The sequence below is a fragment of the Hippopotamus amphibius genome, chromosome 5 (genome assembly GCF_030028045.1).
Source record: "Hippopotamus amphibius kiboko isolate mHipAmp2 chromosome 5, mHipAmp2.hap2, whole genome shotgun sequence".
In the NCBI taxonomy this organism is placed as follows: Eukaryota; Metazoa; Chordata; class Mammalia; order Artiodactyla; family Hippopotamidae; genus Hippopotamus; species Hippopotamus amphibius.
Window position 1 is genome coordinate 149,278,321 of NC_080190.1, and position 21,649 is coordinate 149,299,969.

Sequence of the window (21,649 nt, forward strand, 5' to 3'; positions counted from 1 at the left end):
ATATAATAATTATTATTATATACATATGTACAGCCTTGACAACATATCTCTATCACTTCTTTGAAGACAGTGGCCTCTGAAGATATGAAACATTTATTTTCCGACTGATACATTTAAGCTATCCCCACTCTATTCCCCTGCAAAAGCAGTAAAAAGTAATGACAGAAATACACTGTAATAATATAATTTATTTTGAAAGGGATATCACTTTTTTTTCCTTTTGGTTTTGTTGACATCATCTTGATTAAAGAGGCCCTCAGGTACAAACGGTTTTGTAAATTTTTCTATTAAATTAGAAGAATAGAACTTGCACAACTTTAAAATGTGTTATTCTCTAAGTACCAACAAAACAATAAGGAATGAAATTCTCTTGTAGGGTATGAAACAAATTGGTCCTATTCTGATTCTGATTGATTTTGGCCTAGAGCCCCACTTATCATTTAATTAAATGGGAATGCATTATGCAGAGCTATTAAGAAAGTCCTGTAGCAAAAAAAAGCAAAGAAATGTAGCATGAAAATACATCATAAATTATATAGAAAGAATTCTCACAGGAAGATAAGAGTATTGCAGGGTCATCTACATACAAAGGTATACTAGAAACTATTCAACATCCAAAGAGAAAATGTGAGAGAAAATAGAAGAGTTCCTGAACAATGTAATTTACAGGATGACTTAAAATATTGGGTCTTTTATTTGCAAAATAACATTGTCATAAAAAAGGACCTTGACCTCATTTCCTTTACCTCCAGTCAGTAGTTGTGGAAAGATCATTCTATTTCAGAACAATTTAGCACTAGATAAGTGTCTTTTTTTCAAGGTAATAGCTGTGGATTCAATACTATAGCTCAGTGGAGAAAGTTAAAAATTAAAATCAGTGACCAAGAAAGAACTTATTTAAAGTTCTTTCTTGGACACTATTTAATTTGGACACTATTTAATTATAGCAATTCTTCTGCAGAATTTTAGGTAAAGAAAGTAAATGAATCAGAGGTCATATTTTTAATTAGCTTATTATTTATTCACAGTTGGCAACATTTAGTGAATAATTTCTTAAAGATTTAAGTAATTTAATAATAAAATTGTTAAACACATTTTGATAATGTTAGACAAATTTTATGTCTTGCTTAAACTTCCACAGATGAGTAATTTAACTTGCATCCAGTGATTATTTGTCTATCATCTATCTATCTATCTACCTATCAACAGAGATTGAGAGAAAGAGATGGCAAAATAAACCCCTCGCCAAGTACCACTGAGTCAGTGTGAACCAGGAAAAAAAGGACAAATCATCAGTTTCCTGAATCTGGTCTTCAATCGACAAATAACTATGGCTACATAACTATGATTGAGATGTCCTGAGACTTATTAAAAATAAACAAATAAATAAAATCATCTTAGGACAAATATATGCTGTATGTTTACACAGTCTTAAAACATAAACTATGTAATTTAAATTAAGACCATATAGAAACCAAGTTCATTTGATTAATTCTTTTTTAGAGTCAGAGCTACAAACAGCTCTTCTTAGCATTTATTCTCATAAGTATACAAATTTGGAAAAAAATCTAAAATATAAACATGTCCTGAAATGTTTTGTCATCTGCAAATAATTCACTGAGTTACCAATGTACCATTTAAAGGAAAAATGAAAGCATTCAAGATTTTTTAAAATTTAGCCAAAAAAAGACAATGATTATATAATCCATCTCCCTCAGTTTCTTATGAGCAAATTAAGATTCAAACACACTCAGCAAATTTTCTACAGTTAACATACATTATACATTGTATAACATACCATTAGACAGTGACACAACTGTGATTCCAATACATAACTTCAGCTTAATATTAGTCTCTCCTAATTTCTCTCATTGAAAACAAACAGAAATTTTATGTGTGCAGCTTTCTGTTTACCTGAGATTCATCCTAGACTCCAGAAGTTCCCAACTACTGGCAGATTTTGCATTATCTATTCCTTGATGGCTCTTCATATTTAGCTTATAAGTTATACAAATCATAGGAATCCAATCACAGTGTGAGAAATAGATCATTGGGAGAAAAAATGTTTACAACTAAAAAAGATGCAAAGCATATGTAAAAATAATATACTGTAAAAAAATTAATAAACAGAAACATCAATTAAAAGAGCTGGGGGAATTCCCTGATGGTCCAGTGATTAGGACTTGTGCCTTCACTGCTAAGGGCCCACATTCAATTTCTGGTTGGGGAACTAATATTCCACAAGCTTTGCAGTGAGGCCAAAAAATAAAAAAAAATACATAAATTAAAAAAATAAAAGAGTTGGGAGATCAGAAGACGGCGCTCTCATGCCCTGCAAAGATAGCAGAGTTCAGCAGGAAGAAGAAAGATTCCTCTTCTTTCCTGGCAAAGACTCAGCCAATGAAAAGCCATGGATGGACTCTGTTTACTATATCTCCTCCAACTTCTTTCCCCCCTATAAAAGAGTTCTCCTTCCCTTGCCATGTGGCACTTGCATGCGGCTGGCCAAGACTGCAGACCCCGAACTGCAATTCTCTGCTGATCTCAAATAAACCCATCTTTGCTGGAGAAATATCTGGCAGTCAATTTGCTTTAGATCAATAATACAAAGTGTTGAAAATGATAAATATAGTTTCCAATGGCTATTAAACAGTCTGATAAAGTTTCAGCAAGTGTGTAAACATTTTCATACACATGTGGAGTGTATACTAGGAGGTTAGAATGGGGCTCTTTCTGATTCAGTTTCAATGAAGGCACTGATTTAGTAGATATTAAGATACTTAAATGAATGTATGACAGATTCAGCTTCTTATATGAATCATTTTCAATGGAAATGTAGGACAATTTCTTTTGTGACTCATGCACTCTTCAGACCCAGCAAGGATATAAAAGGGAGACAGGAGAGAAATTGGTGAAATTGTTTCCTTTAAAGAGCCCATTTAGATCAGAGCCTTTCTAAAGAAGCACCTTCTAGTGCTGGTCTAGTGAGTTGGGCTTCAATAGGATCACTCAGTTATGAAATTGTTTCATGCAGTTAGCACACAAAAGTACTGGTGTCTGTTCATGTCTGAGAAAGCTAAAGTCGAATTCACACAGGAATAAGCTAAAACTGACATTTGTTGAGGAAATCTTAGTGTGTAAGAGAGAAAAGAGAGCTTCCATGTTGAGATAAACCTGATTTGTTGTGTTTCTCAGAGCAAGTATTTGTTTCCTGTTTCACCAACAATTACAGAGACTCAAAATGGCATCATCTGGGGACTTGTCCAATTAGGCCACATGAGGGGTAAATAATACCTCAGCAGAAGAAGACTGAGGGTTTCCAATGGCTGGGGACCAAGTTGTGCAAGTGTCCCATTAGGATACTGATGCATTCCCCAGGGATAAGGAATTGCAGAAGAGAGTGGCCCCATGAAATCACTGGAAAGGCCCCAGGATTGCCCATGACAGAGTCAGCCTGAATACCAGAATGACAGGCTGTAGCCTGCTTAGGACTTAGGGCCAGGCCAGTCCCTTTACTTCTTTCTGCACTCTACCTCTGTTTGATCTCAGAGAAAGCTAAAACAGCAGCAAGTAAGGAGTCTGGAAGAATAAAAATGCAAGGTGAAGAGACCAGAACAGCCAATCTCAGCCTTTTCCTTTCTTTACACAGGTACCTGGCTAGCAAGGCCTGGGATGGAAAAGAGGGAAAACTAATTTGGCATTCAAAACAATTTCATTGCTTTGATTAATATCTGGGGCTTGATTTTGAATTGCAACTGTGTTTCCAGTTTTATGGGCTAAATTATATCCCTTTAAAAAATTCATATGTTGAAGTCCTAAGCCCCAGTGCCTCAAAATGTTACTGTATTTTAGAGAGTTCTTTAAAGAGGTAGTTAAGTTAAAATGAGTTGTTTAGGGTCGGCTCCAATCCAATATGACTGATATTCTAATAAGAAGAGGAAATTTGGACATACAGAAACAGACACAATGCATGGGTGTGCACAGATGAAGCGCCATGTGAAGGCACAGCAAAAAGGTGACCATCTGCAAGCCAAGGAGAATGGCCTCAGAAGAAATCTACTGACACCTTGATCTTGGACTTCTAGCCTCCAGAACTGTGAGAAATACATTTCTGTTGTTTAAGCCAATTAGTCTGTTGGTATCTTGTTACAGCAGCCCTAGCAACCATTTCACCGGTTTAATGTGACAACAGGACCTAACTAGATTTCATCCTGGAGGAGATGTATGTTGAGAGTGTCCTTCTTCTATAAAACTGAAATTATTTATTAGCTTTTGTCCGTATCATATATATTAGCTTTTGTCTGTGAAAACTAGAGGCAATTTGAGGCTTTTCTTAAAATTTAGCTTGCATTTGTGACACTCTGCTTTTTGTATACAGTTACCACACTTTTTTAATCAATGAATAAATATCTTTATAGGGAAAATGAAACAAACAGAATGTATGAAATCAGGCCCACAGTAGAGAATCAGAACATATTGAAACAGAAGCATTTATTCCATTTCCTAAAATGAGGTTAATCTTCACAATTTCTTTGTGGTAGGAAAAGACAAATCTGTGCTACATGTCTGATGGAGTGAACATATGGTAAAGGGCACCAAAAAGAAAAAAAAAAGGAAAAAAGAAAAGAAAAAGAAACCGGTTTTCAAATAAATTAATGCTTTTAAAGGTATTAAATAAAGAGAATTTTGCTGAATGCTTTTATTTTATGGATTTATTTTAAATTGCGTATGGTGGGGAGGGAAATCATAATTTTAAAAATTAATAATGGATTCTAAAGTTCTGGCATACGGCAGATATTAGTGGATAATAACAACAAAAAGTTAAGGAACAATGATAAAGATGACACTATATCATAGTCTCTCCTTGTATTTATTGTGATTTTTGAACAGATTTCCTACCTGTTTTTAATTGCAGAACACTAACAGCAGCCACAAGAAGACTGTAGAGGCTGCACAGTCCAATATGGCAGCCACTAGCCACCTGTGGCTTTTGAACATATGAAATGTAGCTAGTGAAGGGCTTCCTAGGTGGTGCAGTGGTTAAGAATTCATCTGCCAATGCAGGGGACATGGGTTCGACCCTGCTCCAGGAAGATCCCATATGCCGCAGAGCAACTAAGCCCATGCACCACAACTATTGAGCCTGCGCTTTAGAGCCTGTGAGCCACAACTATTGAGCCCATGTGCTGCAACTACTGAAGCCCACGCGCCTAGAGCCTGTTCTCTGAAACAAGAGAAGCCACAGCAATGAGGATCCCACACACCACAACGAAGAGTAGCCCCCACTCACCGCAAATAAAGAAAGCTTGCACACAACAAAAAAAGATCCAACATAGCCAATAAAATAAATAAATAAATAATAAATTTATTTAAAAAAAGAAATGTAGCTAGTGAGACTGAAGAAATGAATTTTCAATTGTATTTCACTGTAATTAATTTTAATTTACATTTAGAAATATGCAGCACAATGTCCATTAAATGCAACTTTATTGTATTGGTAGACTGCATTTTAACTGCTGCATTGTATAAGATATAGTATTGTAGGGAAAGTATTGGGAGCATATGCTAATGTAACATTAAAATGTTTATCTGAATATTTTATTAAGACAATAACAATTACATTGAAGCCTAAGTAAATCATAATTGCTAATAAATTAAAATATTTATTATTTTAAGTACAGGTAAAATTATTCTTCTGGTCTATAAAAAAATCAACTCTTCCCAATGAAAACTTAATGTTCAGTATGAGTTGTGAGTGTAAAACATGCATTTAGATTTCAGAGAATTAAATGAAAAGCAGAGTGCAAAATGTATCATTATCAGTTTTATATTGATTAAATATTGAAATGTTAACCTTTTGGACATATTAGTTAAAATAATTAAAATTAACTTTGCCTGTTTTACTTTTTTATGTGGTTTCAAGAAAATGTAAAATTATATATGTGTGTGTGTGTGTGTATGTGTACATAACACTGTGAAGCTATCATTGTAGCAACTTTAATGAGTTACTGGTATTGGGAACAGTAGATCAAGCCAAAAATTTTAGAACTAGAAAGAAGTTTATTGTTCCATTATCTAATGGCCACACGGTCCTAAGATGGTAAGGAATCCATTCAAGTTCACAGAGTTGGGTCTGTACCCAGATTTACCAACTTCTAGTCTAGTCCTCTTTCCAGAACAATACTTGTGTGAAGGAAAATATATTCCTGAGAATTTCTACCTCTCTCAACTTTTCTAATCTTAGTTTTTATTGTCATTTCTTATTTAAACATCTGCCTCAGAAAAGAGTTTACTGGCTTCTTGTTATATTGTTAAACTAGAAAAATAAGTATTTGCTTGGAGGTTTGATAGAAGTACATGACTACAAACTGGAGGCTCATGTGAGTTATAGAAAGTCTAAACAGTACTTATATTTTTTTTTGCAGAAAGAGAACATACAGCCCAGTGCAACATGGTTGCTATCTTGTTAGATCAATAGTATAATGTTTTAATCTGACTTTTTCCAACAAAAGTACGCTGTGTTTTATGAAATCACTGCCTTCCCTAATAAGGGTTATTATATTTCGTTCACCTGAAGCTGTTTTATAGCTACAGATTTCTTCTTGGATTTTCTAATAGCAGTCAGTAGTCCCCGATAAAAGGATAAGTAAGCTTATAACTGCAGATTATTTTATTGTTTTATTCACCCTGTACACATATAGTAGCAAGGAATATACTCTGCTAATATCTAACATGCTTAATTTTGTAAGATGTTTGTTAAATATTTGACATATTTTTACTGTGAATAATTTTCATTGTAATATCTAATGTATTGAAATCTGTATTAATGGATTTTTTTAAAAATCAACAACCAACCACTTATATTATGCAATCAAATAAATGAGTCTCCAACTAATTATCATGAAAGGTTGGGATATTTTAATTTCAAATAATTTTCCTATTACTCATAGCTTTCCCAAGCCATTTTTAATTAAACAATAAAGATGATGCTTTTCCTGTTACTGCTGCTATTAGTAATAATAGCTAACATTTTATATAAGGCTTAGTCTCTGTCAAATACTGTTCTAAGTGCTTTACACATATTAACTAATTCACTAATTGATATTGTTTTATGAACATGTCACTTATAGTCAAGGACCATCTATTTCCACAAATTTATTAACTTTATTCACCAAATTTGATTCTCAATGAATTTTAGCCTTTTCTAAAAATAAAAAATCCATTCTGTGAATTTGCAAATTTGAGGATAACTAAGACTGGAGTTCATAGCAGAATAAGCACAGGGCTTAGAAGCAGAAAGATCCAAGGGTTAAGACCTGATTCTGCTAATTCCTAGTATGATGTTGGGTTTAACACTGTTTTGACAGGGCTGCAGCTAGCTCAAACAGGATATCGGAATGAAGTAGATAAATAAGCCCCTTTCCCTGAGTGACACAGTATTAGGCAAAGGGCTTAGCCAGAGGTGCACAGCTCCACTGCCACCTAGCCTGGGTGTCCCTGTGCAAGGTATATCTGTAAACTTGTCCCAGAGTCTTTGTTTCTTGTTTGATAAAACAGAGATAATGTAATAGATGGGATCTTGGGAGGATTACATGAGATAATGCATATGCAAATATTTTGTAATTTGTGACACCTACATCTGAATGTATAATATTCAATCATTCTTTCAACATATACTGGGCATCTATAATATAGTAAACTCTGGGATACAGAAAAGACACAGTCACTTTTTTAGGACGGTTCAAATTATTATAAAACCATGAAACAATTCAGAACTGTAGAATATTTATATTGTCCATGTATATTAATTTACACAGATAAGTGCTATTCTTTTAATTGAACAATAGATTTTAAAAGGTATCCAATAATAATAGAGAGTAATAATTTTTGCTACTTGCTGGTTATTTTGAATTTGTCATAAACCAGAAGGTTGGGGGTGATACCAAGAATACTGAGTAACAGCTGGTGGGAACTAGAAACTGAATTGTGAATGTTGGACACAACAGTATCCAGAAGGTGCCCAGCTGTGCAAGCAATTAGCCAACTGTTGTATTACAGGACAATCCAGGGGCTCCTGAAAGAGATGAGTTTAGCAGTTAGGAAGGCAATGCAGGTACTCTGGGCCTAGTGGGAGTGGCTATTTACCAATCAATACTATTTCAATATTTTAATTATCTGTAGAGCCATAGTGGGCTAACACAGTTTTATAACACATAGTTATCACATGTCCATTCTAAAGGAAAACTACTCTGCATCCTTCAGACTCAAGTCTGAATGCTTTCCTGGATTATGCATTCTCTCTTTCACTCCCACATGAGCTCATATTTTCTTAATTCTAATACTTTATAAATTATTTTTCCTTTAGTGGAATATTCACTCAACTTTTTACATACTAGGCAAAAAGCTCTCTTTATTTGGGGATTGTAATATCAGGTTTTAGTACAGTATTCTAGTACAGAGTAACAGCTCAGTAATATTTTTGTTGAACAAAATAGGATGAATGGGTAAATAAATAAATAAATGTGCTATAATACATCTCTAATGGGAGCTTTAATCTAAAAATTGTTTTAGTTTAATTAAACAACATTAGCAATTGCCCTGCTCTATTTATAATTTAATTAAATAATTGAAGAAAAGAGCAGGTTAAGTAATGGTAAATTTATTGACAGATGAAGTCAATTCTTTCTATCATAACTTATAGGATCATTTCCCAAAATGTGTTCTGAGGAGGAGGAGTTCCAAAATATGCTAAAAAGGGCTTATCTGCTTAAGTAAAATAATTCAGTTTAACTTTGTTTAACCCACTGATTCCAAAGCATTTTGGGCCACAAAATTGACCTCCACATAATTGTCTATTGCCATATGGCTCAAAGCTTCAAGAAAATCCTAGGTTAATAATATCTTTGTCACTTAAACAAACTTTCCCTAAATTGCCTTTAGCTATTTTCTGGATATCTTTAAATCTGAACTTAAAAGTCTAGGGATCTTAATTTCATGATGTCATTTTCAAATGGTATGGTAAAACTGCCTAACAAAATAAATGTAATAATTAAAGTCTACAGGCTTATTGTCTCAAACTCCATTTTTCATACCAATATGGAAGAATCAATCACACACAGTGCGTTTGACTATTTGTACCTGATGTGCTTGGTTGAAGCCTTTTGGAGGTCATTTTGTGCAATTATTGAATCATTACTAAAACCAAAATTACTTGTTCAATATATTTGCCATCTCAACAGAATTATAAAAGTGATTTTTGTTTATTAAACTCCAACTTCATCAATTATTTTTTGTTATGTGGTATTCTATAGGTGATGTAACAAAATATTCTCGCTAGAGATAGTAAATGTCAACGTTTAAGGTTTCTTAATGTGAGTAAAACCCTATCATATATATTCACATACAAATGAACGCTAAATCAAGTAATATTTAATCACCCTGAGGTACTACCGTAAAAGAATGGCAAAAAAGAAAAAAAAAAAAAACAATCGCAATTTTTTGTAATACTTCGTATTAACTGTATACTTGACTTGGAAATACAAGAAATTCATACAATTAGAGACAAAAAAGTATTATTCATTAATTCATTACATATAGTAATTTAACGTATTGGACAGAAATCACATTAACTGAAAGGAAAGTGCTAACCCAAAGTTAGTTGGGATAATAAAGTAAATATTGTAGACAATGTATTTAAAAAAATAACTGCAGCTGTAAATGTTCATATTAAATCAATACAGAATATATTTTAGGCTTGTGTAGGAAAATAATATGTATATTTCCTTGAAGAGATCAGTTTCTCACTTACAATTCTTTGGACATCTTAAACATTTGTATTACTTATTTCTTATTACTATTAATTTTGATTCTGTGGACTTTCCTCATTCTTTGATTACACTGGATTCCCCTGATTTGGGAGAGTTCTTATACAACCTTGACTGAAAATTATATTTTTTAAAGTCCAATCCAGATATTAGTTTTGAGAGTCATGCTATATTGAGAGAGAATATGGAATATAAATTTCAAACAGTTCCTTTTTTCAGATCAAGAGGCAAGCCTGGAAGACTCAATAGAGCTTTATGAAAAGTCATGATTAGCGAAAACTCAAAATATAACAAAAGAAAAGTTCTCCCACCATCTGACAGGAACAAGAAGTCTAAGTTGCACCTTCATATAAAAACTCTCATGGAGGATACAGGTGAGTGAGGAATAGTACAACTTTTATACAGATTTGTTAAACTCCATTTGCTAAAGGAATTAATTCTGAAGTCTTACAGTATTGATTCATGGAAAAATGTAAGCCCCTTAAATACATACCCACATTCAGTAGAGTGTTAAGAATAATACATGTCCAACAAGTTGGTAGTTTTACACGTTGCTGAAGGATGGGTTTTGGGTGGCAGACATGTATGAGTGAGTTAACAGAGAACTAGGACCCTGCCACGGGGCTATCATGGTAAGGGAAAAATAAAATTTATTGTGGAATATGTGGTTTAAAGAGTTCTAGCTAAAAAGTGAATGGAAGACCCAGCAAAAGGTATCATGGAGTAGAGTCAGAAAGGTGGACAACTGATCATGCTAAAATTGCAAACTACAAGTTGCCTTGTGGACAGCAGCAGTGATGTCTACAGGATTCTCAGGTACCAAGAAATGGTGTCTCCACTGAAACCACATAACATTCATGAGTGAGAACAAGGGTTTATATGTAACCAGCAGGTTTCATCCCATCACTATGAGGTCTCATATATCATTTATAACTAGAACCTTTCTTTAAAAAGGAAAAGGGGGGTGACCTAAGCCCTGAAAGTTTGAACATTTGCCCAAGGAAGCTGAGTTAACACAAGAGACTTTTATCCTAGAAGAGACTGTCAAGTTTTGGTTAAGTTTATTTGATCACCAGTAGACATGTGATTCAATTTAAAATGTTAAATCGAAGTATTTTTTTTCAGTTTTAAAGTCATCAAGTACTACATTTTAAACCTACTAGATGTTTTAGTAGATGATCTATATTAAAACTGGATATTTGATAGATTATCTCCTATTAATAGTAGTTCCTATATTTGAAGACAGTAATCTAAATCACATTTATTTTACGAAGATATTTCTTGATTTTCACATTTTCCATGAGATTTTAAAATTAGGTTAACATAATTTTCCTTTCACTTTTCAAGATATATCAATAATGGGTTTATATATATATATCAAACACATTAAGAAAGAATACTTAGCAAATACAAGCATTATAGATCTTTTTTTAAAGTAACAACCTGTAATATTTTCCTTTTTGACTATAAGTCAGAGTCCCTCTATTATCAGTGTTATGGAGACTGACTCAATTCCTCACAAAATAATGAAATTTTTATACTAGAATCTTAATCCAATATTTAATATGCTGATTTATGTGACTACTTCTTTACATATTTCAAATTTCAATGATAATTACCTAGTTTATTGTTAAACACACCCACAATTTATGAATAGAATTTTGGGCTGGGAGACATATAAGACTGGCAAATAAATTTTAAGGATTGGAATGAAAATAGAAATATAGTTAGCTGTGGAAGAATTTAATTCTAACATCATTATCAACTAATATGATAAAAGGCCTTAAATTTTACATTGGCACAATTATGAAATATACATTTACATTACATAAGAAAATGCTATCAGGGAGTTTTTAATGGTTGTTTTAGATAGACCAATGGTTACTTAGACCATTGTGACTACTAAATATCTTCTTTTAATTATCTACATGGGTTGTGTAGATATTATACTAATTAAGTGAATGAATCTTATAGACTAGGTAGGTTTATAAAGATGGATGTAAAAGAAATTTCTTTTTTTAAAAATCCCACAATAATGTTTAAGTATTTCGAGGTAAAGTAATTATTTAGCATTAAAGGACACTTGAAGCTAAAAAGGTTATATTCTTATTAAAATAAATAGAAGTAAAACTAATACAAGATTAGGAATTATTTTCAAACACTACACACCAATAGAACTCAACTTCCCATTCTCTTAAAATTCAGTAAATGAAAATAACTAGCTTACTTTATAAGCTTAAAATAATGCAGTTTGTCCATTTATGAAAAGGGATTATTTTGAGATAAATTTAGCTCATGAATTTTCCCCCAGAATGTACTCAATTAAAATTTAAATAATACCTACTATAATATATGTGTATATTTTCACTGACTATTTCTTAAATTGTGCTGACAAAGCTATATCCACTGTCTTTACCAGAAAAGTAGCTTATTTAGTAATGTGCTACATTCCCGTAAAAGTGAACTACATCTGGGACTTCCCTGATGGCCCAATAGTTAAGAATCCTCCTGTCAATGCAGGGGACACTGGTTCGACCCCTGGTCCAGGAAGATCCCACATGCTGCGGAACAACTAAGCCTGTGCGCCACGACCACTGAACCTATGCTCTAGAGCCCAGAAGCCACAACTACTGAGCCCATGTGCCGCAATTACTGAAGCTCGTGTGCCTGGAGAAGCCACCACAATGAGAAGCCCGTGCACCACAACAAAGAGTAGCCCCTCGCTCGCCACAACTAGAGAAAGCCCCCATGCGCAATGAAGACCCAAAACAGCCAATAAATAAATATTTTTTTTAAAAAAAAGTAAACTACACCTAAACTGTCCAAACCAAAAGGTTTGATCTTCTCTTATTATATCACACTCCCACCTACAACCTTGAAATCATAAACATGACTCACATTGATAGCTATTAACTTAGAGGAGAGATTTCATGTTTAGATGGTGAAATATGATTCCCTGCCTTTTTTTAAACAATGTATATATGAAGGTACAATAAGAAAAACTGATGTCTAAACAGAATTAGAAAAAAATATAATTAACAGATTGCTTTGATGCTGTGCTTTATTTTTAAACTTGGATTATATTTATGATTTTAAAAATTCTGTTACACAGAGGAAACTGTTTCTCAGTTACAGTTTTACGAAACTCCTATTTTAAATTTCGGTTCTAAAGAAGAGTGCTTTTGTCCTGGAGAATTAAGGACCCCCTCATTAATGATAGTGAGAAATACAAAACCTAATCTTTTTCCTTTTAATTGTGATTCCTGGATTTAAATTTTATGTTTGATCACAATTTTGAAACTATTTGTACCTCATGGTTAGACAGTGTGTTCCTCACTTATTACATATGGTTGATTATCTCTTTCATAAAACAGCATCTTTATTCACTGCATGTCTAAATTTTCCTATAATAAATCTTAATACCTTTTGATTTGCACAACAGGTTTAGCTATTGGTGACTATTTTTACTCTTTGGGAAACCAAGGCTCAAGACAATTCAGACAGCAATTAGTAACTTCACAACTCAACGCTTATCTTTTGACCTCCAAAATCCTATTCTTTCCCACTATATTACACTACATCCCTGATAATCTTATTTATCTTTGTTCAGTAACAGCACACACACATTTATGTCAAAACATTTCCAAATGTAAAAAATAGAGTAGCTAGTCTGAAGTTATTTCCCACTTAAATTATGTGTCTAAAATGTCAAGAGCCTGTGTAACGGGTTTGTGACAGTGAATTTTCAATACAATTTGAAAGTTTTGCCCATTAAATATGTTTTTCTTACCAAAGAGATTCACAGCTGGTCCCAAAATGACACTCTTAGAACCTATATGAAATATTTTCTACATAAATTGAAAATACATTGTATTACTATTGACATACCTTTTTTAAATTGAAGCTAAGTGTCTATAAAATGTTAACCTGCATAAGAAGTATTGTATCAACAAAATTACAGAAGGTAAGAGAAAAATCAAAATGTGATAAAATCTATAAGAATTTGTAAGACAATCTATAATATAGGAATACTCATATATTTTTACATATTTGGAAGTGATTAAATGCTATAGTTCCTAAACTTACATGCCAAAGACAATTTTATGAATATCTATAGCTATAGTATCTTTGCATATTAAAAAAGTGTGATATGTTGAATGACTTAAAATGAAAAATGTTGTAGTAATATTTCACACTTGAATAACTGATCTTTACGGATAAAAAATAATACTTTTTAATAAACATCATCTAGAGGTAAAATTTTCTCTATTGGACGGTTGTCATCTTTAAATCTCTTTCCAATTTAGAAATTAAGAAAACTTGATCAATTATTCATGTAATATTATTCAGGTCACAATAATATGTGGATTTCAATAAATACATAAGAGAACTTCCAAATACCACAATAAAAGTTATACTATTTATGTGTGAAGTAGCACTATTCAAGATCTCATTAGAAGAGATTTAATGGAACATGAAAGTACTTATTTAAAATCAAAGACTAATATAATATAGTAAAATGCATTGAAATGATTTTCTTTGGGGGAGAACTGAAAATTTAAAAAGGGGAAATTTTAAAGCATATGAAAGGTAATAATAGAGTTTTAAAAGAAGAGATTGACAGTATAAATAAACTTGCCAGAGGAGATGCTTTATTTATTTTAGATAGGAATGAACATTCTCATTGTGGGACTTGGAGGAGGGAAAGCATTTTCTGTGTCAGAGCCATTTCACTTAAATCACGACTTTTCTCATTGTTAATGTGTTATCCTCAACCGCTATTTAACCCTATTTAAATTATTATATCTAAAATAATAAAGAAGCCAGCCTATAACACAACTGAAAGGAGGCTCTATGGGGGAAGCATGCTGCTGTTTATGTGCCTACTCCATCGATTATGGGATCAATTATGTGACAAGCCACAAAAAATAGCTAATGGTATTTAGGAATCCTCATAAGTTTTCAGTTAATTTTAATGATATTTTATAAAGGATACAGATTAAACAGAAATGTTATAGGAAATGTCATCAATTTTTGCAAACAGAACATTAAATGAACTCAAAATAATAGATAAATCAATAATAATCACTGAGTACTCAATGTATTTAAGTTATTAGGACACTGCTACATGGAGACTTGGTTGTGACTTCTGAATAGTATATTATACAAAATCTTCTATCTTGAATTGGTTATAATTTAGATACCACTAAATTATATGGTAGCATGAAATAATCTAAAAAGCATGATTATCATTTCATGCCAGGGCATGTATTCAGCATGTCAGAATTATGAATTTTATAGCTATTTAAGTTAGCCTAGTAGAGTTTTTGTTGATCCAAATTTCTTTCATTGTAGTTTCAAGAACTGCTTTTCCAACTGAACTTACACTGTTTAGGTAAAATATTATTTGGAGATAATGCAATTAGAAAAAGCAAGCCTAAGTCAGGCAAGTTTGAAAAGGATACAATGCAAAGGTGTGTTTTTATATATCAAAACTTTTCCTTGATTTTATTATAAAATTATAGCTTATATTTTCTCAGGCCACTTTAATCCCTCAATACTGTGAAGATACACATTATTCCAAAAATTACCCTCTTTTGAGCTTCTTTTCCTGCTGAAAATAGAAACAATTCATACCCCCATAAAACACTTCCTTTCTATTTTACTACAGTGAATTCATTGATATGTTATTCTTCAGTGCTAAAACCAAAAACAGGCTATCAGGAAAATCAGACTGAATCTTGAAAATACTATAAAAGTCAATTTAAGATCAGTAAGCTGAACACTGAAAATGTTAATTGAGTATACAAATCTACTAGCTGCTTTGTATTACTGTCTTACAGTGCAAAACAACCTATCTAAAGATAACAGTTTCATGAAACCATACTGCATAAAGCAAATGAAATCCCATTTTACTTTTTTAAAATAGGAGATCCATGTCTTTTTCCTCTCCAGGTTGTACATTGAAATATAAAGTTCATACTACTTTATTTCTGTTCAGATAAAGAGTAGAAGCTATCTTACTGAAAGATTCCATGAATCTAGTAGAAAGGATCACCACACAAGTCAAAGTTGATAGTCTTTTGAATTTCTGCCATGCCATCTGCCTTATTTCATTGCAGAGAGTAATCAGAGACATAAAATAAAATGTGAGTGGAAAACTCCACAAGGAAAGGGGTGAACCCAAAGATAAAGAGGCTCTACAGTAACTATTTATTTTCAATAAAAAGTCCTCTTATTTCTGAAATACACAAAAATTTCAGAAATTTAAATAGAAACTCAGCAAAATATGATTGCAAATTTAAAAGTGACACTGGCTGAAATTGATAAGATTCAAGTTACTATACCCAGTTATTTTTAATAAAATAAAAGAAATAAATTTTTCTATAAATATTTATTTTTATTTTTAAAATATAATGTTTTATGATGATAATAGATATGATAGACAATATAGTCTATCATGAGAGATGTTAATACAATGCATAGCTTTAAGAGCAAATTTGCATTCACGTTTCCATTTGAATTAACTACTTTACAAATAGAAATTACAGATTTTTCTAAGGTGGACTTTTGTCTAAAATCTTTACTTTTAAGTTACAATCTTAGGAATTTTTATTACAGTGATACCCAATACACTATTACACATACCAATCACATTAATCTGTTGCCATTATTGTGAGAAATGTATTGATAGGGTAACTGTAGAAAGGTTACTGGTCTCCAAAATATAAGTTGTTGAAATTTGTATTCCAGAAAACAATATGTAGTCTAATACTATTTTAGGTATTAACTATAAGCTACCTAAAGTCATCATATTACATTTGCAAAGTGATTAAGACTGAAGATTACTAAAATGGAAAGCATTAAAAAAAACAGATAAATGGAAATATGTAACTGTGGTAATATTCACTATTCCCTGAACAGTAGCTGATACACAGCTGAAAATGAAATGAATTATTTACATAAGTAGTCTGAGGATAAAGTGCGTTCAACCCACATAATATTACTAAAGATTGTAGATGCTAGATTTTTATTAATACTCCATATTAATCATGTTCTAAAAGAGTTTTTACAAGTTAATATATCAAATACTACATCTCACTTATTCAAAATTATACCTGCTAATAAAAATGGTAGATAATAATCCTAACAAGGTTAATTAAAGTAGTATTTGCAAAAACACTGTATATGGAAATGGATTTCAACTGACGAAGAGCCTATTTACAACTTCAGTTTTCTGCAGCGTTTTGTGGTACATGTTTAGGTAGCATGTCTAATTGTTGAAACACTTTATTAAAGGTAAATATTACATGTGTTATACATTATCTTTGAGAGGTTACAATATTCTTTATTCTGGACAATGTGCTATACAACTCAACTTTTATACTGTAACTTAGTTATGATCACAATATTGCCTCAGCAAGAAAATGACCATTTTTTAAATTCAAATTACGATGTGTTAACGATAAAGATATTTTGCCTCTATCACAAAATGCAGTTGTATATACCAAAATCATTTTACACATCAAAAGAGGCAGAGGTATTCATTAAATATACCTTGATATGGAGCACTAAATCCACGGTATCGGTGATTGCTGTCTGTAACAAAATGCAGTCTGAGCCAGTTTTTGTTGCTGATAATTGGTGGTGGTATATTCATCCCAGATAACCTGAATTACAGAAGACAACAACAACAAAATTTAAAAAGCTTTTCAGTAGTAAACATTTTCACTGAATTGGGACCCCTAAAATGTCTACTGGTATATAAAATTCATGACTTTGCACTCCTAACTTTTTAAGCACAAGTGAAATAGTTATTTTATGCATAGGAAAGTTAATCATAGGATACTGTAATTCTAAAAACTCCTGTTCCAAACAGGTTGCATATATTACTAAAATCAACTGTAAACTGCATATAATTTTTGATTCTCCCAAATTTATTGAATAGATAATAATAAACTTAATGGTTGCTGAGCTGACAGTGCTGGTCATTGCATAACCTATACATGTATTGATACAGTGTAGCTACAAAACAGAAAGACTTTAAAGCAATTGATATACTTTTTCCATATATTTTCAACATTTTACATTCAGTGGAAGATTTCACAATTTCATTTCATAGAACAAGCACTATTTTAATGTAATTTCACAATATTGCACATTCTTATGATTAGCTTTCATTATAATATATACTTATATAATGCAGTGGAGGTCTGCTCCAATTGACAGAAAACAGATTGCATTTTGGATATATATTTTGGCACCACATATCTAGGCACAAAGGTAGCATTGCATAATCTCCTTACAGCAAAAATTTAAAACTATGCCCCAGATATTGGTGATGATTAATAGATGAAATAACTCTCTAACTCTATAATCTTTTTGAAGATTTTCAACAAAGCAGTTTTTCTGATTTAATTCAACAAAGGAATACCACCCTTATGTACCTAACCATTTAAATAGTAGATGTGTGCTATAAAGCCAAGGTAAAATACTCTCAAAAGACATTTGAGGGAGAGTTTTAGAATAAGGTTTCCTAATAACCAGTATATGACATATCTTTCCCATTCTTCAAAGCTTACACTTTTCTTCACAAGAAGGCAAACTAGACAGCTGGTGTGTGTGTGTGTGTGTGTGTGTGTGTGTGTGTGTTGGAGGAGGTGATTACAACTCTACTCTCAGTGCTTGGCAGTCATTCATTCTATGGGACAGGTAGGGGGAGACTGGAATATCCGTCCTTACACATGGAATTTGTAGTAAGGTATAAACACAGTGATGCAAAACCCTTTATTGTACATCCTCCACATTTATTCCCCAAAACTCTTTTCCTAGATATTTGGGAGCTAGCCATCACTTTTAGTGGATGATCACCCATCAGAGGATAAAAATATGAATTCACATTTGTTTTATCATTGTGTGCATGAATGTATAGAATGGGCTTGGCAACAATACTGTGTAATCCAATTTTCTTGGATTCTAACATGAACAACTTGGGTCCTATTCCATATACTTCTCATTACTCCACCAGCTTTGGAATGAATTTTCTGTAACTTTTCCCTATCAATGTCTTATTTCCTCTTTTTATAGGGGTGACTGTTTAATGAGTCGAGCCAGATGTTTTTTTCATATCTGAATTGAGTCAATAAAGACATGTAACATACCCGTATAATTTTAAAACTCAAGTTTTAAAAATTTACTTCATTACTTTCAGAAAATGCAGTATTCAGGTTATCTTTACTTTTGTTTGCTTGTTGGTTGGTTTGGTTCAAATAGCAATTCAATGAAAAACAAAAAAACTTGGATTTGGTACAATTATATTTTCAGTACAGTAGCTTGTTTCCTGCCAAATTTTGATTTACAATTTGATTCTCTTCAATTCCCTGATTCAATGAACATAAATATCCATTAGGGAAAATTTACATTATTTTTGACAGGCTGTACACAGTTCTAAATATAATGAGAGTATAATTCATGGATGGTTGTACAGAGTTTGGAGAATGGCCCTTAGAAAATCCAACAGATGAGAAGCAACTCAACAAGGACATCAAGAAAAGTGGGAGAGGAAAGAAGATAAAATAGACAATAAAGAGGTTAAACTTTCCATCTTTCCCAGGAACATCAAAGATAATTTCAGCAACAGAGTGTAGTAAAGGCAAGTAATAGCTACTATGGAACTCTGGTTTGTAACCTGAATTCACCGTCAGGAATTGAGAAAGATAGAACTGATGATGTTAGAGCAGCAGTAACTAGAAGCACAATGTGCTTGAGGTAGACCCAAAAATGGCAATTTAACAGAGGTGGAACTAAGAGGATATCCCTAACAACCTCAGTGCTTATTCTCATGAAGCATAACTGTAGATAAGCCAAGACACGGAACTAGAAATAGAAAGCAAGTGCACCAAAGACCCATTTGCCACCAGAGAACAAAAATAGTTTCATTGGTTATAAGGGAGACACAGGGGCTTTCCAGATTGTGGTAACTTAGTATTGCTCACTATTTAAACACGATTTATACAATATGACTTTTTTGTGGCTTATGGAGCAATCTAGTAAATGAATTTATATATATCTGCAACATATTTCATGTAACTGTTATCAGGAGGTCTGTGAAATGGAGGACTGAGAATATGTGCCAACTAGAAAGATTCTATTAAACTAATTAAGATAATTAATTTCTTTAATAGTAAAGGAGATAATTCTCAAAAATAACTCATTGTTATCCCTTTATGAAGTTACTCTAGTCATTTGAAGGTAGGCACATACAGATTCATTCCAGTATAAAGCCAGTGAAAATCACCTCTTGGTACTGATGAGATTAAGCATACTTAACAATTATTTACTGAGCACTTACTATATGACAAACACTGATGCTAAAGGTTGGAAATACAATTGTAAACAACACAGACAAGATCTGTGGTGTTACAAATAAAGAAGATAACATAAACAAATGAGTAAGATAATTTCAGAAGGTGGCAAATGATGTACCAAAAAAAACAAAACAAAAACAAAAACCCAGAGTAACCTGATAAAGAATGTCTAGAAATGAGGTTTCAATTGGTCTATTATCTTCTCCATTTTATACTTGAAACAGCCATACTCATGATTTTTTGTCACAAATTACTAAACTGGATTTTAGGAGAATTCAGTCAATGAAAATAATAATAATGTGTCATAAATTTGTAACCTATGATAGTTATTTGTATCCAAAAATAATTCAAGACGTCTTTTGAGTAATTAATAAATTTGAATGAACATAGTAAATTAACATCAAATTTCATTGCATATTCAATATATAATACTGTGTAACTTTCCATAATTAATCTTTGCTAAAATTATTTTTATTTATATAATTTTCACAGAAATAAGTAATTAAATCATAAATTGACCTTTCAAACTAAATGCCAAGTTTTATTTTATAGATAGTACCTGAGAGAATATGATTATAGCCCTTACAAGATTTTTTTTAATTTAATTAAGTTTAAGAAACCTAAGAGAACCAGAGGTCTTTACCATTGTTTTTAAAGTCCCTAGAACTACTCTGAGCTTATGCCTTTGGTTTATAACTCTCTTGACAAACCTTCATTGCTGTCATTTGTTGACTCTGGTTCTCAACTTTCTCAAAATTAATATTTGCAACAACAGATGTCATCTTTGGTGGCTCTAACATCTATTTTCCCATCTTTCCAATTCCCTAAAATCATTCAAATCTAATGATCTATTTTTCCTCATCTTTAGTACTTACAGACACAGTGAAACTTAAACCCATTATTTTTCAAATCATCAAAATCTCATCCCCCCCACCTCCACAATTTCCCACTCTCTCCTAATTTTCCTTCTTTCTCTCTCTTGCTCTCACTCTCTCACTCCCGCTCCTCTCTCCCTCTTGTACTTCTTTTGACCTTCTTCTTTCTCTGGCACTGAGATAAGATTCTTCCTCATGCTTCCTCATTCTCCAAGATTTTGTTAGATTGTTTTATGTTGAGCTGTAATTAGTTTCTTTTTTTTTTTAAAGAACTTTTATTGAGATACAGTTAACAGACAATAAACAGCATATATTTAGAGTGTACAATTTGGTATCCCAATCTCCCAATTCATTCCCCCCCAACCCTCCCCGCTTTCCCCACTTGGTGTCCATGTGTTTGTTCTCTACATCTGTGTCTCTATTTCTGCCTTGCATTTCCTCTTTCATAGTTATTAGCATTTGCCTTGTGTATTGAGGTGTTCCTATATTGGGTACATATATATTTATAATTGTTATCTCCTCTTCTTGGATGGATCCCTTGATCTTTATGTAATATCCTTTCTTGTCTCTTGTAACATTTTTT

At 32.3% G+C, this 21,649-nt stretch overlaps 1 protein-coding gene across 2 annotated transcripts in view; it reads right to left on the minus strand.

Moving 5' to 3' along the window:
* The window catches only part of CSMD3 (CUB and Sushi multiple domains 3), a 1,219,369-nt gene that overhangs the window by 757,639 nt on the left and 440,081 nt on the right, over window positions 1–21,649 (minus strand). For both annotated transcript variants that reach the window (XM_057736100.1, XM_057736099.1), the window contains exon 6: window positions 17,382–17,494. In XM_057736100.1, coding sequence (XP_057592083.1) covers window positions 17,382–17,494 — 113 coding nt within the window. The remainder of the gene's footprint in view (window positions 1–17,381; window positions 17,495–21,649) is intronic.